Source organism: Eptesicus fuscus, chromosome 6 (assembly GCF_027574615.1).
Source record: "Eptesicus fuscus isolate TK198812 chromosome 6, DD_ASM_mEF_20220401, whole genome shotgun sequence".
Classification (NCBI taxonomy): domain Eukaryota; kingdom Metazoa; phylum Chordata; class Mammalia; order Chiroptera; family Vespertilionidae; genus Eptesicus; species Eptesicus fuscus.
The window spans coordinates 3,056,416-3,068,535 of NC_072478.1; the positions used below are offsets into that span (position 1 = coordinate 3,056,416).

Genomic DNA, 12,120 nt, shown 5'->3' on the forward strand with positions numbered 1-12,120 from the left:
GTTTGGCCGCCACGCCTGGAGTCCCCAATACTGCGCTGCGCCCGCGCCTTCCCCGAGGCCACAGCCCCTCAGGAGCACTTGCTAAGCACCCGGGATCGCACGAGGCCCTTCCCAAGTATCACCTTGTCTATTAGGGCGGAATTTTACCTTTCCCGAACCAGGCTTTAAAGTTTCCTATGAAGCCCTAATTCAACCTAAACAGAACTCTTGGTAATCATCTCATGGAATCAGATTCTCAACATAAATATTTTCCCACTTTAGGCCAGAAATGTTACCAACACAGTACTGGACTTGCATTCCCCCCCCCCCCCCCCGCCCCCCCCCCCCCCATATCCTTTAAATAAAACCAGCCCAGCTGACGTGGCTCAGTGGTTGAGTGTCGACCTATGCACCAGGAGGTCAGGGTTCGATTCCTAGTCAGGGCACAGGCCAAGGTTGAGGGCTCGATCCCCAGTGTGGGGCGTGCGGGAGGCAGCCGATCCATGATTCTCTCTCATCATTGATGTTTCTATCTCTCTCCCTCTCCCTTCCTCTCTGAAATCGATAAAAATGTATTTAAATAAAACCAGAGTATGTTACGGGACCTTGGCCAATGCAGTTTTGCTGTGGGTTTTGCTTTAAAAAGGCCCACCCCGTAGTGGAAAAGCATCGCCTGTTGTCTGGAGGGGCGACCACCTCACCGCTGGATGTAGGAGTTGTTCACACCGCGGTGGTCCAGGTCGTGGCTCAGGGCGGCGACCAGCAGGGCCAGCACCTCCAGGTCCGACAGCTTGCTCTGCACAGCGGGCGCAGGGAGGAGGGAGAGAAGGACCTGTGAGGGTGCGAGGCCACCTCTGGGCAACCTCAGTGCTCACACAGCCCCGCTTTAATGTCGCGGGAGGCCCGCTCCGCAGGGAAAGAGCTGTACCTCGCCTTCAGAGCGGGGCTGGCGCCAGTCACTTACCCACAGAGGGCGGAAATGCCTCACCAACCACCTGCCCCCACAGCCAATGCCACTCCTTCCTATGGTCTCCGGATGCATGCGGGGTAATCACATGAACTCTGAATCCCCGGCTTCTCCTGACCTTTAACTCCTACAGATCCTGTGGCTCCCATGCTCTGCCCTCAGGGGCTGTGCCCAAAGGCACCAGACAATGAGAATATTTGGCAAAAGAACACACAAAAGGGGATTAGGGATGAAAAGTTGGCTTTAAAAAGTTACGTAATAGCCTGGCTGGTGTGGCTCAGCGTTGAGCGTCAACCGTGAACCATGAGTCAGGGGTCGATTCCCGGTCCAGGGCACATGCCCAGGTTGCGGGCTTGATCCATTAGGAGGCATTCAGGAGGCAGCCCATCCATTATTCTCTGTCAACACTGATGGTTTCCCCTCTCCCTCCCTTTTCCTCTCTCTAAAATCAATAAACAAATATTTTTAAAGAAGTTACATGATATATTCCAAAGCCAATTCCAGGTTATTTTTGAGTGGCTGCCATTTGTATTCTCTATACGACTGTTCTTCATAAGAAAACACAACTTGAAATTCCTATCAGCTCTATTCTGCCGGAATCTTCAACACCCCAAGTGGCATATTCACAGCACACACACATCGGCATTTGGTTTTCCTTTGCCAGAGCCCAGATAGTGTTCCGTGGTTTAACCCTCCTAACCTTCCCAGTCCCTCCTGACATAAGCGGAGCCCGCTCCCCATGGGCGTTTGCCTCGGCGGGGGAGCGGGACTCTAACACGTGGCTCCCCGACAAGGCCTGCCCTTGGCTGTGTGTTAAAATGCGCCCCCTATGGGAGCAGGAAGAATAGCAGTCCCAGAATTCAGTAACAACAAAGTGCCCTGGCCGGTGCTGGTAAGTGGTTAGAGAGTCGGCCTTCACACCAAAGGGTTGTGGGTTCGATTCCTGGTCAAGCGCACCTACCTGGGTTATAGGTTCAATCCCTGGCCCCGGTCGGGATGAGTGCAGGAGGCAACCTATCAATGTGTCTGTTTCTCTCTCTCTCTCTCTCTCTCTCTCTCTCTCTCTCTCTCTCTCTCTCCCTCTCTTCATCTCTCTCTAAAAATCAAAACATCCTTTGGTGAGGATTGACAACAACAAAAAACACTCACCAGCAAGCATGGAAGCTCTGGAATGACGCACGCACCTAGAATGACCAGTCGGTTCCCGCCGACGTTGGAATCTAAGGACAGAGCTAAGCATAAAACCTGGCCTGGGAGAATCTGGTGGCTGGAATGTTGTCTGTGTTGATCTCCTGTGAACAGGGTGTGGCCCACGCACTTGTAAGCTTAACGGGTGAAGAGAACCCGAGACAGGGTCCTGGGCGCATCTGTGAAGCCACGCTCGGGGCCTGCGTGGTGTGGACGGGCCCTAGGGAGCAGCGTGAATGCGAGCAGGAGGACGCTGCTGCAGGTTCCCTCTGAAGGACGTGCTGACTTCCCGAGCACCATTTGAATTTAACGTGAAGCTATTTAAAGATCATGTTAACGTGCCATGTACATTCCATAGGAAAGGAAGTTATCAACCAAGTATTTTGCCATACTAGCCTTCTTTCCTGAAAATACGATTTATTTTGTAACGGGCAGCCAGCAGTACCCTCAATCACCACTAATGCAAATTAAAAGAAAATACTTGAAAGAATGTGCTGTAAACTTTGCCATGAAAGTCACCAAACGTCTTCAATAAACGGCTCTAAAAGGTACCTGGATCTTGCCCGCCTTCAGGGCGGCGAACATGCACTGCGCCGTGTTGAAGGCGTGTCTCCAGTTGTGGTAGGCCACGTTCTTCCGGTAATTCTTCTTCACACTCAGAATCCAGCGGCAGAGAACCTTCGGGGAGGAGAGCGGACGGGTTACGCGACTGCGGACGTTGGTCACACACTCACCGTGACCAGGCAATGCGCACAGCACACCCACTCCCTGGCTCCCGGGGGCGGGGGTACTAGGATGTAATCACTTAACAGATCCGGACACCGACACGCTGAGAGGGACCACGCCAAGGTCATGTGGCTCCTAAAGGGAGGGGCCCAAGTTCACACCTGAGCATCCGACGGCAGAGCCCACCCTGCTAACCAACCAACTAAATCAGTGCAAAACGCAAGGCAGCCCTAGGGAGGCTGCGGGGCCTGGAGGGCACCGACCAGCTTTTTGGAAGACACTAAGTCCACTGTCATCATTAGGAGAGTCCCACAGGATGAGTTCCCTGTCGGAGAGCCACACCAACAGCCCCCGCCCGTCCTCCCCAGGAGCCAGCCGCCTGCTGCGCCGGCTTCAGTGCGAGGCTCGGGCTGACGGGACGGGAGGGGGCACGTGTCCTCACTTGAGCGCCCCGGCCTGACGCGTCCTGAGCTCCTTGTCCCTTTTGTACCAGCTTGGATGTTCAGACAGAGGCACTGCGTGGTTACCAAGAAGCAATTTGAAAAGAACACATGAGAAGGTCCAATGAAAAGGAAGTGTTTTAAGGATGGAACGAAAAAAGGAGAGGCCGCTGAGCAACATGTCACCAGCTGGGTTCCATTCAGCTGCTGAGGGGTGTGTATTCAAGGAAGCCCGGGCCCAGGCCCCCCGCGGGTGCTGTGACTGCGTCAGCACCGCCCTGCTGCTCCATCCTGAGTGGTTTCCTGTGCTCTGGGGCCTGGGCAAGGAGCAAGACCTGTGCTTCTCCCTGCACACATGGCTGGCGGCGCTTCGGCCACAAAGCACTGCCCGGAGACTGAAGAAGGTTCCGGAAAGAATGCTGCAGACGCAGGTCCGAACCGCGGTTTCCTCTTGTCGGTGGAACCACTGGGAGAGGGCCGGAGGAGGGTCTGCGGGTTTGCGCCCGCCCCGTTCTCCTCAGGCCACAGGGAACTGAGTGCCCCCTTCCCTCCCAGGCACCGCCCGTGGCAGAGGATTCGGGCGTTAACCCTGCGCACTCAGCCCCGTCTCAAAGCCGCCTCGGACAGAGCGGCCAGGAGGGTGGCAGCTTCGTCTGAGGGAGGCTAAGTGACAGCTGTGAACTTCCAAGCTCTGCAGGGAGGTGTGGCAATCACTGGGACTGACTCAGAACCCGGGAAAATCCAGAAACCCAGCCATCAGACATTTCACTGAGGGCAGCAGCAGCTTCGGGGACCCCGAGGGAAGCACGAGGCTGAGCCCCAGTCATGCCCGAGGGACGCTGTGTCGCACCCTCCACTGCACCAGCCGAGTGTCCGTCCCGGGGGCGAGGCGCCTGAGCGCGGACCCCACTGCGGCACCGGGCCCCCAGCCCAGGGGCGGGCACTGTCCCGGTATCAACCCGTGCTTCATGATTAGCCGTCGGCTGACCGGCGAGGCCTGGAGGCCCTTACGTTCCCGGAGAGCAGACACCCGACGGGGCGGGGAAAATGCCTCGGAGGCAAATGCCTGGACCTCGTTTTCCGAGGTCGCCCCCCTCTCCTTCCCCGCGTCCCCGATGCTCCGCAGGGCCAGCCGGACGCCGCGGGCTCCGCCTCCGCACGCAGGGAGGGACAGGTCCAGTCCTGCTGTTGCCCAGGAGGCGAACGAGGTTGTCAACGCGGTAAAAGCCTGGGTTCACCTTCTCCCTACACGGCCCGGGGGCGCCCAGAGCTGGCCTCTCGCTGCCCTGTACCCCCTCTTTTTCCCAGGAGCGCACTCAGTCCTGGCTCTTCCCTGAGAGGTCATGACCTATGCCATCAGACATGTCACCCCCTCTTCCAACTCCTGGTGACACCACTGTCTTCAGGACAAAGTCCTGATTCCTCTGAGCAGCCTACAGGGGTCTATACGACGGGCTTCTTCCTTCCTCCGGTGCGTGCCTGCAGCCTCACCCTGCACAGCGCTCTCCCAGCCCCCTCCTGTCCACAGCCTCTGCACATCGCTCCCACGGTGGGAACCCCCAGTCTACAGCTGGGGCTGGGAGTTTCCTTTAAAATTCCCCGGTAGGCGTTAGCGACAGTGTGTCAGTCACTGACACTTAAAATCTGCATTTCACACTAGCATCCAAAGCCAATTCCCTCTTCCACACGTGCATACACACGTGTACACACACACTCACCCACACACATGCACACGGGCTCACACACGCACATACATACAAGCGCCCCCATCTCATGCTTCATCTGGAAGTTCTGCACCAGGTTGAGGTTGGTGAACATCTGGATGGTACACACACACGCAGGCACACATGTACGCACATGTGCACACGCTCACGTACACACATGCGTGCGCCTCACCTCGTGCTTCATCTGGAAGTTCTGCACCAGGTTGAGGTTGGTGAACATCTGGATGGTACACACACACGCAGGCACACGCGTACGCACATGTGCACACGCTCACGTACACACATGCGTGCGCCTCACCTCGTGCTTCATCTGGAAGTTCTGCACCAGGTTGAGGTCGGTGAACATCCGGATGGTGCACAGCGCGGTTTCCAGGTCCGACAGCTCGAAGTCGCTGAAGCCGAAGTCGGTGATGCGCAGGGTGTGGGCGGAGGGCACCACGGCCGCCTGTGGGGGGACAGAGCGTGAAGCCCGGCTCACAGTCCTTGGCCGCACTGCGGGAAACAGCGCGTTGGCTTTCCCTTGGGGATGGGACACACGGGAGACCCTCACCTAGGCGGGCGGAGGGAGCGGGTGCTGCCCGGAGGCTGCACCCAGAACAGGACGCGGGCCCGGGGCCTCCGGGGTGCCCTGTAGGCTGCCCGGCCTGTTCAGACAGCTGACTCCGAGGAGCCGCCCTGGGCCGAGCCAGGGCCGTGGGCGAGGATCGAGGGGCAGCAGCAGTGAGGACGCTCTGAGCATTTCAGGTTCCGTTCCCAGGCAACCCTCTCTGAGGTACAGAAACTACGGCACCGAGGGGTTAGCCTCCTGCCCTGGAGACGAGCAGGCGCCCCAGTGCCCAGCCCTGCCCCCGGCCCCCTGGGTGTGCTCAGGGCGGGGCGCCGGCTTAGGTCTGGGCTGGGCCTGAGAAGCCGTTTTGCTTCGTGGAGGGACCTGCGTTCCGATTGCCCCCCTTGGTGTCGCTCCGACACTCGTTTAACTGCGGTCAATGCGGCAGCTTCACCCAAGGCGCCTCGCTCGTTTCCATCGATCTCATCGATGCTCCTCTCTACCCGGCTTCTCTCTCCAGGCGCGGAGCTTCCCACCCACAGAAAGGGCAAAAGGTCAAATGCCGCAGAGCTGATCCAGCTGGGAATACCCGCTCCCTCCAAGGAGTTCACGGGCATGTGGTTTCCTGCGTCTCCTGGCCACACGGGGACCTGCGCTCCCGCTGTGACTGCTGGCGGCTGCGGCTGTGACTGCGCCACCAGGAACGTCCATCGAATGCACGCAGGGGCCCCGCATTCCCTTCAGGGGGTCTGAGCCGTCAGCGCGGGTTTCAGGACCCCAAGCCCCGCGGAGACGCCTCCACCGGGTGGGAAACTGCAGCCTGGCTGCCTGCTGACCTCTCTAGCGTGGGACGGGATGTTATTGAAAATCACCAAGCTGATTATGTTGCTAGAATTGGGGGAGTTTAAGCAAAAATAAAGGGTTTCCGGTTTCTCCCGAGAAAGGCCACACCGAGCCCAACTCCCAGGAAGCACCAGCGGCCAAGGCCTCGGCGCCCAGGCTCCCGCGGAGCTGAGCTGCGGGGTCTCCCCTAGATTTCCTGCGGGGCCTGGGGCCCAGGACCGGCACTGACAGGAGTCCCCTCACCCCCCCCCCCCTGCACCGGCCACCCCTCCAGCGCCTTAGCCGATGGGGCTCAGTGTGGAGAGGCCACAAGGAAGAGGGTCCCCCCTTAAGGCGTTCCCCTACTCCCTCCAACCCCGAGGTTCCCTGTGAATAGCTGGATGTCACTACTCCGCTCCACCTCCATCTTCTGTGAAGCAAAGAGGTGGAATAGTAAAACCCCAGGCACAGTCAGTCCGGAGCGTTCCTCCGAGAGGGCACCTCGCCTTCTGCTCCCCGCGACCTTCACGTCGGACTTACACTCACCAGGTGCGTTTCCACTTTACACACATGCCACCCGCTCCCCCTGCACACACACTCTCCCAGCCCAAACTCCACGAGGAGGCACGCATCTGCTCCGTTAGTTCCAGGCCGGGCACCGGCGTGGCTGCGTGGGGAGGGGTTGGATGTTACATAAAGGCCTTGTGCTTCCAGCAGCCCCATCCGCACAGCTGGGAGTGAGGGGTGGGAACGGCCCCCTTTAACTCGCAGCTAGAGCAGTGTCTCCCCCGCTCCCCTCCTCCCCCCCACACACACCCTGCACCGGACGGAGGCCATGTCCCCCAGGGTGTCCGTGTCCTTCGTTCCTTCCACGAGGATGCTCTAGGGCTACAGGAAAAGAGCCAGCCTCTCCCTGCTGCCCGCCGGGCCAGGGCTCAGCCCACCACAGCCAGCTTCCTGAGCTGACCTCCCGGGCAGGCAGCCACGTCCGTCCAGGGCCTTGTGGTGTTGCGGTCAGTGACGCGGAGGCACGGGATTCTTGCGACCCGGGACTGAGCTGCCATGAGAAAGTCCCTGTCATTTACAGCTCACGGACCATCCCCAGGGACCCGACTTCCTGTCCGCGCTGACGGGCTTGGAAAGGCGATTTAACCTCCATTTTATGAAACAGAACTCTGCATTTCACCACGAGCAGGGAGAGCGGCGGGCGCTCTTTCTGGCGCACACAGTTCTGCATTCCCACGCGCTGTTCAGCGGCGGGCTGGCGGTTAGAATTTGCCAAGTGAGAGTCTGACTTTGTCTCCCTTCAGGGGATAATAGCTGCGTGCACTGTGGTGTTGGGGAAGGACAGAAATCACGCATTTTAAAGAGCCTGTAAAGCACTAGGTGTTATAGATGTGCATGTCTAATCACTGAACACTCCAACGCAAATCTGGCCGCTGCCACCTCCTGGCACCCAGCCCGCTCGCTCCTCCGCGACCTCGTCACCTGCCGAGGTGGGTCAGTGCTCAGTGCGATGTAGCCACGCCCCCAGGTTCAGGAAAACGGCTTTTAGTCTGAAGCTGATATAACGAACCATTACTTAAAGCTACACCATTGGCTCAAACTTGGCCAGAAGTTTGACTGCAGCTGTGTTTTTAAAACACGGCCTTCAGTATTCGTGCTCGTGTGCACAGTCAGGAAAACAGCTTTTGTGTCACCGGCCATGTCCACGGTGACATGTGGGAAGCCAGCCGGTGGAGGTGGGGCCTGTACCCACGCGGAAGCCCGCAAGCTGCCCGGCAGCCACCGCTTCGCACTTCCCAGGAGGCTGACGGCTCCCCTCCCCTTTCAACACGCACAGGACACGTGCTTTTAAAGAAAAAACGCACACGATTCGTTTACAAGGCCGTTAGCACTTCTCTTTCCGTAAGAAGGAAATGAGAGAGGAAGCCGCTGTACATCGGCTCCACGCGGAACCCAGCTGTACAGACAGCAGAGAGAACGAGGCTCACCAGGATTCGTGTGTTTCCTTCAGTAACCACAGCAACAGGCTTACGATGTTCCCCTCTTTCTAGCATCATAGAGGTGATTCCTTTAAGTCTCAATAGGGCAGAGTCACAGACTACAAAAGTTGGATCATGAGTGTACAGTTTTTCAAAGCCATATAAAGAAGGCATGTAATAATGGCAAGATTAGGATGAAATACGTGTGTGCTTGTAAGGAAAACTTTAGAGTGAATCTGACTACAACTGGGACGAGTACCCACAGAGCTGGGTGACATCTAAGTGCATAAGAATCTCCAGAACAGAGCTGTGATATTTTGGAGCTAAGAACAGCAGTAGAGCCCTGGCTGGTTTGGCTCAGTGGATAGAGCGCTGGCCTTTGGACTGAAGGGTCCCAGGTTTGTTTCCGGTCAAGGGCACATGCCCAGGTTGCAGGCTCGATCCCCAATAGGGGGTGTGCAGGAGGCAGCCAATCAATGATTCTCTCTCATCACTGATGTTTCTATCTCTCTCTCCAAAATCAATAAAAATATATTAAGAAAAAGAATAGCAGTAGCAATAATCCACTAGCAACATCAAAGCAAAAGAGGTAGGATTAGCTTAGTGAGTGAAAGAGGAAGAATCAAGCTGAATCCGCTGTCTTATCCAGGTGAACTAGCTGCAGCCGGTCACGCCCTGCATGACTCGATGGCCTCCAGGATGTCTGAAGGGCCCAGACTGTCCCGAGCGCATCCCTAGCACCATGTGAGGAAGAGGTGTCTTCCCGGTCGCCGTGGTTACGACAGCTCAATGACACTGGTTAATAAGACCACAGCATCAACTCTTCTTTGTTATCATTTGCTCAAATTTCTCCATTAATGATTTGGCTATTGATAGAGATTTTCCCAAAGAGGGAGGGAGTGTGATCATCTGACAGGAGGCGCTGGGTTGCACCTAACACTGACCGAGGCACCAGGGTTGTGGTCTGCCCCTCACTGCTGTCCCCTGCAGTAATCGCACCTCACTCTGTGCCTGATGGAGGGGTCCCCGCCTGATGGAGGGGTCCCCGCCTGATGGAGAGGATCCCGCCTGATGGAGAGGATCCCCGCCTGATGGAGAGGATCCCCGCCTGATGGAGGGGTCCCCACCTGATGGAGAGGATCCTCGCCTGATGGAGAGGATCCTGCCTGATGGAGGGGTCCCCGCCTGATGGAGAGGATCCCTGCCTGATGGAGGGCTCCCTGCCTGATGAAGGGGTCCCTGCCTCATGGAGGGCCCCCCTGCCCCGATGGAGGAGTCCCTGCCCAGCTCTGGCTCTGAACGCTGGGGCGATGAGGCCCATCTGTCCTGGGGAGCCTGCCTACGTGGTCAGCTGCTCCCTCTCTCGCTATTTTGACACAGAAGACCTTTCACAGCAGGTCTCGACTTGCCTTTAGAGACGTTTCCCGCGATTACAGAAGTCAAAGCAGGAACTGAATTGGCACCGGCTCCATGACAAAACCGGGAGCTTCGTTTACACACTGAACTCTAGGACCTGCCCGTTCCTGCTCTTCTAACGAGAGAGGAAGGCAGAAATGCAGTCAGCCGGTCCATCAAACATCCCGTTACCTATATAGACAAACGCAGTGCGTTCGGTAACTTTCCAATAAGCAGAACCAGGTCAGCTGGGCGCCTTTTATTTCTGTCTCAATAACTAGTGACCAAGGGCCATTAAAACGTCCATGGCAAGTGGGTTGCTTAAGGCTCTATTTGTGCTATACCCAATTCTAAGCCAAGAGAGGATTAGATCAATAATAGGGAACTCAATAAACTAAAAAAAAAACACACAAAAAAAACAAACCAAAACAAACAAACAAACAAAAAACTCAGGGAAAGCAGGGGGAGAAAATAAGGATTCTGAATTTCCTATCAACAAAATCATTTTGTAGAACTAGTGAGCTTTACTGGGCACAGGCATCCGTGTTTAGTATACTTAGTGCACTATTTCATTCTCTTCAGAACTAATTTTTTAAAATAAAAGTTAAAACATGTGACAGCTTTTCCACTTATTTTAGGCTTACGTTGGGATAAACAGTCAGACACGCGACAAAGCCAGCGATTTTGTAATTTCTGGAGGACGTAGACACCTGTGTCATCGGGCTGTACAGGAATCTTTATGAGGTTGAGAGAAAACGAGAATTGCAATCAGATGCTGAATTACAACCAATTTAAATGAGTCCCTCGACCTCCCAGCTTTGTAATCCTGAATTTCTGAATGCAGCTGCCAGGAATCTATTTTCTGAATAGAAAACAGATGGTTTTGAACAATACTGCAATTTTTAGTCACTCCAATGCGTTTTTCTTTTGCTAAAATTATGAGCATAATTGAGAAAATAATTTTCAGATTTTTCTGAAAGACTATTGCTATTTTCAAAGTGCAAAGCAAGTTTAATAGCCTGGTGGTTTTTTAGCAGGATCTTTGGAAATTCCTCTATATGCTAGTTGGTATTTATCTAAAACAACACAGGGCGGAGTGTAAGCTCGACCTCATTTTAGAACCACCTGAATGACCCTCTGGCCCACACGCACCTGAAAATGTGCCTTCCTGTGGTAATTTCCAGCCCACAGCAGGCAGGCAGCCCCAGAGGTCAGCCAGGCGTCCTCAAACTACGGCCCGCAGGCCACATGCGGGTGTTTTTGCCGTTTTGTTTTTTTACTTCAAAATAAGATATGTGCAGTGTGCATAGGAATTTGTTCATAGTTTTTTTTAAACTATAGTCCGGCCCTCCAACGGTCTGAGGGACAGTGAACTGGCCCCTGTTTAAAAAGTTTGAGGACCCCTGGGTTAGACACATGGGCCATCTGAGCCTGAGGTGAAGGAGTCTTTAAATCTACAAACCTTTGCCAAGAATTGGGAGAAAAGCTCATTTCTTCAAATACCGTCGAGAGCAAAACAAATACAGCCGATTCCGAATGGCTAACCCCAGGGAAGCCAGCCTCTTGGGAGAATCATCCCAAGTTCCTGACGCTCCTTGGCAGACGGCTCAGCTCGCTCCTGGGCGATTGAATTAGATCCAGCCCTGCCTCTCCCCTGCCTTCTCAGCTCACTCTCTCTGCGTGTGGGCAGGAGCCTGGGGCTCTGGCCTGGACCACCTGGGCTTACACCGGCACATCTCTGCCAACCTGGGTGACCTGCGTAGGACCCCCTAAACGCTCAACCTCGAGTTGCTTAAAAATGCTAACAGCGGCGTGTGGAGTTGTTGTGGATTAAATACACAGTTAACACACACGAACTTCACACATGCCACGTTCGGGTAAGCGCTCCCTAAATGTAGCTTCTTCTTACCACCCCTCCCCCTGGTCTTGCCGAGGGGTGGCTCGAACGCCCAGCCACGCCCAGGCCTGGATGGCGCCCCGTCTGGCACTGTGGGCCTCACCCACCTGCTCCTTCCCTCTTTGTCCAAGAATGTGCCGGCCTCTTGCTTGGGAGCAATCCCTGCTCAGAAGCCTGAACCGAACCGAACCGAACCGAACCGAACCACAAAACCTTCTCATGACTCAGCAGCACCCTCATGGCGCCTCCTCACTCCCTTCCACACAAACTTGTCTTTAACACCGTCTGCATCCGTTCCCCGTTTTCTCTTCTCCCCTCGCCTGCACTCTATCCGCTGCTGCCTCCTCACAGCTGCTCACGGCGGGCCCCACACCTCCCTGGTCCGAGCGGCCCCGGCCTCCGCCTCTCAGAACCTGCTGTGCGTGGCCTTCTGCTGCTCCTCCATCTGCC

General features: G+C 55.8%; 1 protein-coding gene across 1 annotated transcript in view; it reads right to left on the reverse strand.

Moving 5' to 3' along the window:
- Nucleotides 1-12,120, reverse strand: part of PDE5A (phosphodiesterase 5A) — a 112,879-nt gene that overhangs the window by 30,869 nt on the left and 69,890 nt on the right. The window contains exons 12-14 of the mRNA XM_054717082.1: nucleotides 5,323-5,469; nucleotides 2,687-2,812; nucleotides 681-775 (exon numbers count right to left, since the gene is read on the reverse strand). Coding sequence (XP_054573057.1) covers nucleotides 681-775; nucleotides 2,687-2,812; nucleotides 5,323-5,469 — 368 coding nt within the window. The remainder of the gene's footprint in view (nucleotides 1-680; nucleotides 776-2,686; nucleotides 2,813-5,322; nucleotides 5,470-12,120) is intronic.